The sequence below is a fragment of the Monopterus albus genome, unplaced genomic scaffold (assembly GCF_001952655.1).
Source record: "Monopterus albus unplaced genomic scaffold, M_albus_1.0 scaffold68.1, whole genome shotgun sequence".
NCBI lineage: Eukaryota > Metazoa > Chordata > Actinopteri > Synbranchiformes > Synbranchidae > Monopterus > Monopterus albus.
The window spans coordinates 148,613-153,673 of record NW_018127948.1 but is presented as its reverse complement, the minus strand read 5'-3'; the positions used below and the strand labels follow the sequence as shown (position 1 = coordinate 153,673).

The window sequence follows — 5,061 nt, the reverse complement described above, 5'->3', positions numbered from 1 at the left end:
ACACACCCAGCAGCTTCCATACTGCTGCACACTGATGTGTTTTTAGACCCCAGCTGCAGGTTTAATTCAGTCCCAAACCTGCTAACAAATACACATTATAGGAGAAGACTTATGATGCTTTAGGCACCAGAGAGTAAAATTAACAAAAGTTCAAGGTATTTATTTATTCCAAAGATTCACTGCAATATAAATATTACAAAAACAAATACTTTTGCTTTTTTATATACTTGAACTTTAACACTGTTTACATTTGGGATGAAATCAGCTTTCAGGAGTTTGCAGCTCTCTATTGTTTAACATATTACAAATGTCTGCTGATGTTTTTGCTTTCATCTCAGTAACTCCAAGGTGTTTTATGATTCTGACAAACTACAGACAGTATAGCTGTAAAGCAATAGTTTGATGGTTGGGAAAATTTGCTTCTTTGCTTTGTTAAAAGACTGATACCACCCTCAAGTCTTTGTTAAATATAAAGCTACGGCTTAGCTTAGCATAAAGACTGGAAACAGAGGTGAGCAGCTAGCCTGGCTCCATCCAAACAGAATCTAGAACTTACTAATAAACATGCGTTTAATCTGTACAAAGCCTCAAGTGTAAAAGCAACGTCCGGCTTTTGTTTAGATGCAAAGAACATCGTGGAAATGTTTTATTTTACAGGTCCATTATTTCCTAATAATTCCTTGAAGATTTCCTGGAAAGGGTTTGATGACAAAGTTCTGGGGCTCATGTTTTAGTTTGTTCACACTGACTTTATTATCAACTGCCACATGAGTTCCCATGAAAGAAATGGCTCCTTTTCTCCTTTATTCTTCCTTAATGCTGGATGTTTCTTTGTGGATACACATTTCACATTTTGCATGTTTAGCTCACTTGCTATTCTCTAAATAAAGGTTTCAAGGTTGTTCACTGTGCATCTCTGTGGGTTTCCAGAAAACCTCTTTTGAAAATATTTGGGGGGAGAAAAGGAATTTACAGACTCATTAAAGTAAAGAACTACCAAAATCATGTCAGAAAAAAACCTCTCCCTGTAGTGTGGTAACTCTGCTCAGTTCTCCTCGTTTCATTGTCTAGAAATGTGTTTAAAGACAGAATATTAAATGATGTATATGTATTGGAAGCAGATGAAGTTACTGTATGTCACTGTGATGAGTGGTGGCAGACATTTTTGTACTTGTGTAAAGAAATAACATACAATGACTCCCTCACAGACTAAATGACTGAGTGAGATGGAGTAAAATAAACTCACAAGTCATTTAAAAAAGTATTTCAAAGCAATTCCAGTTGCCGCCAGAGGTGAATGACTCTGCAGTAGCTTCAGTGATGCTCTTCAGACAGAATACTCAGACATACAAATAAATGTTTCTTGACTGCAAATTACCACAGATAGTTCTTTTCCTCGCCACCGAACCCTCATGGTTTAGGAGTATGAAGCAGAACCTGATGCAGAGTTTGTTTGTGAGCCAGAAAGAAGCTGAGACAGCAAAATGAGCCGTTATAAACTTGTCTCCACTCTCCGTCTGCCAGCAAAATGCCCACAGTCTGTGTTTGGTATGAGCAAAATAAGGTCCTGCTGCCCTGGTTGATTGTCTTGAAGCTGTCCACATATGGAACAGCTCTGATTAAAAATGAGAGTACAATAAGAGTGGGAGGTGTGTTTTCCTTTGGTCAGGGAATTCATCCCTTAAGAAATACTGACTTTGGCTGCAGCAGATAGGAGGGACCTCACGTCTTCTAGTATTCCAGATTACACTCGATCATCCTCCACTTTTGTCTTTCAGCATTTATCTGAGGCCTTGTTGTTTGTCTTTGAGTCGATCTTGGCGACCAGTAGTCTGAGAAAGTCTCCCGAGGAACGAATCAGTTCTCTACCCCTGAAATGAAAACACAGAGAAACACAAACAGTTAACACACAGTGACAGGGAGAGGAGATCAGGGTAATGTACTGAGGACCAGTGTGTACTTTAGTACTTACATGCTGTAGTCCATACCAACCAGGCTGATGCCGTTAACAGCCAGGATGCGATCACCTGTTCTCAGCTTCTGGCACTGAGCAGCAGGAGAGTTGGGAACCACTGACTTCACATAAATCCCAGTCATCCTCACTGGAGTTTTCTGTGTGAAGATCAAACAAAATAAAAGACGACTGTCAGAGGCGGAGGCATCACAATGGCCACTGTGTGTGTGGGAAATAATCCTTTTTATCCTCGACAGCGTTCTGATAATTTTAGTGATCCACTAACTTTTCATCTCACTGCATCACTGGGTCAAAATGTGTCTAATCCTTTGGTTTAGGAACAAGCCGACAACAGCTTACACTAAATTCATTAGAGTATAACGTCCATATCTACAGAACTACCTCCATCAGTATAACATGTATCATGCTATACTGTATTACCACTTTGCTGTGGATTAAATCCTACTGTATGGAACCATCACTGCTATATTGTTATAAATTGTCCCATTAGGATTTAGTTATGCACCGCCCTCTCACTGAAATGTAGTGAATACTGTATTAGCTCTTATCCATGAGAGTGCACTGCGGGCGCTTCCAGTCTGCTGAGTTGAAATCCCTGCAGTTTAGTGTTTTACCTGAGATGTGAACAATTACTCTAGGTTTTTCTCTAGTCCAGATTAAACTGTGTGAAAGCATAAAACTGATCTGAAACAATTCAGATAAGATTTGCGCTTTCAAATTCATATGACTACTGTAACTCTGCTGTGATTGTGAATGTGTGGTGGACTCGATCAGGAGGACGTCGTACCATTCCATCTACCAGTGCCAGTCCGAGACCATGAGGTCCTCTCTGAAGCTCCACTGTGAACACTTCCTCGCCGTCTTCTTCCACATCCTCTCTCTTCCACTCGGAACAGCCACTGGCTAAACAAACACACAGAAGACCAAGTGCTCACATCAGAATTAAAGATGTTAGGAACATTGTGGGACAAAACCATTATTACTAGAGAAATTCACACCAGTCCAGCTGAATCTGTGGCCATTATTTGTTCTATGGACCATTAATTGTAAGTAAAGTCATTTTAACTGAGTACGACTGCAGTCATCCAGTGCAGACATATACACAGTTAGAAACTTGGTGAACCTAGTGGAGCAATTAGAGACTCGGGAGCTGGTAGAGACCAAACACAGAGCTAGAAGAGAGTAAATACTGGACTTAACATCTGGTGGACACAAACATGGCTCCAAATACTCATTAAACATACAAAGCGATGGTGGAAAAGGTAATGGCTAGGTGTTAGTAAACCTGGAGGCCAATCAATGAAATGAGAATGGAGGTGTGGCTTAGAACCACCTTGACTGCTGTTCACAAACAGCATCACCTGATGTGAGCCACAAAACCCACCTTTTGGAGCGGTCCAGTCAGAGCCCAGACCTCAACCCTGCAGAGATGCTGTGGAATGACCTCAAGAGAGCTGTTCACACCAGACATCATAAGAGTATGGCTGAGCTGAAGCTGTTCTGTGAGGAAGAGTGGTCCAGAATTCCTCCTGAAATTTGTGTAGGTCTAATCCACAGCTACAGGAAGCGCTTGCCTGAGGTTATTGTTGCCAAAGGTGGTTCAGCCAGTTATTAAAACACTGTTGTCTTTACTTTTTCCACTATCACTCTGTATGTAATGGGTGTGTGAATTAAATGAATAGAATAAAATGGACACTTTAGCATCCTGCGGTGCTGTAGCAGCGGTTTCCTGTCCACACCTCCAAATCCCTGCCCCCGCTCCTCCTCACCCCTGGCCTTTTCCCAACATTCAGCCTGTCTGCCCCCACGCAGGACCTGCCCTGAACAATGCCGTCCCCGATTAAGATTCCACGAACCAACCCGACTGTAAATTCCCATGACAGACTGGCCACTGCTCTTTTCTCTCCTGACATCACCACCTCTCTGTAATTCTTGGGGCCAGATTAAAAGATTCCCAAACTCTGAAAATAATATTAGCTGTTAGCCACAGAGGTGGATATGGTGGAGGCTGAGGTACACCCATGAGTGTGTAAAATATCCTGCAAAAACTCCATAATATAAACATGACTGTCGTTACAGAATAACTTTTGTCAGAAAAATTTTTAAATTGATTACTAATTTGGTTCAACTGTAGCTGTTAACACTGAACTGAATCTAGTCTTAGAATACAGCTAAGATATTCCTGTATTTCCAGTGAGAAATGTCAGTTTTCTGTATCAATTTTAAATCTTTCAAATGATACTCCAATCAATACTGAGTAGAAAATACTAAATATACTGTAAACCAAGTGCTGGAAAAATGTAAAGAAAGACCAGTTCTTTTGTTTTTATGGTCTTATTGTATTGTGGTTTAACCTCCTTTATTATAGTCTTAAATGTTGTGAAGGCTGGTTGTGAAGATTTGGGACATCTAAAATTAAAAGTAAGTAATACACAGAACACACTAATTAACATGTAGAATAGTTTTAGTTGTTTGATAGAATTTAAGTAGCTACTATTTTGACTGTCAGTCATTTTAGGTTCTTATTAAAAGTATTGGCAGATAAGAAGTCATTAATTACAGACTGAAATGAATATACAGCCTGTTAACACACATAGATGGTTTGATTTCAGTGTATACCTCAAGCCATTTAAGCAAATTACTTATATTAAAGACACTAACAGAGAAAGCACAGCAACAAGTGGTTAATGAGAGTAAATACATCTGACAGTGATCAACAAAATCCTTCAGCTAACAGACAGCAGTAGATAAGGAGGGTGGGAGGGAAGGTTTGGGTTAAAGAGGTCTATTTGTTGATGGGTTTAACAAGGAAAAGCATATTTATGTTAATATTCTCTTACTGTGTTCAGTGCTTTGAGTTTTTTCAACAAACATTCTAGAAAAAAAACCCCACTGGTTCTCAGATGCCTGTCAAAAACTGCTAATGGAAACACCACCAGAGCCTTATGTCTTAGATCCTGCATGTGTCAAAGTAATTACATGCAGTATAATTTGAGTTTATATATTAGTCTAAAACTGAAGACTCTGAGTCATGACTTCATGATGGAGATGTTTGAAAACAATAGGGGTGGGAGAGGAAACACTCT

At 39.9% G+C, this 5,061-nt stretch overlaps 1 protein-coding gene across 4 annotated transcripts in view; it reads right to left on the bottom strand.

Moving 5' to 3' along the window:
- Positions 1-152: 152 nt before the first annotated feature.
- Positions 153-5,061, bottom strand: part of radil2a (Ras association and DIL domains 2a) — a 25,200-nt gene continuing 20,291 nt past the window's right edge. For 2 of the 4 annotated variants that reach the window (XM_020604901.1, XM_020604902.1), the window contains exons 14-16: positions 2,763-2,878; positions 1,973-2,112; positions 155-1,871 (exon numbers count right to left, since the gene is read on the bottom strand). In XM_020604901.1, the coding sequence (XP_020460557.1) occupies positions 1,775-1,871; positions 1,973-2,112; positions 2,763-2,878 (353 nt within the window). In that variant the 3' untranslated portion in view covers positions 155-1,774. Of the gene's footprint in view, positions 1,872-1,972; positions 2,113-2,762; positions 2,879-5,061 lie in introns of all 4 variants that reach the window. The other 2 variants (XM_020604900.1, XM_020604899.1) reach the window with 2 other exon arrangements.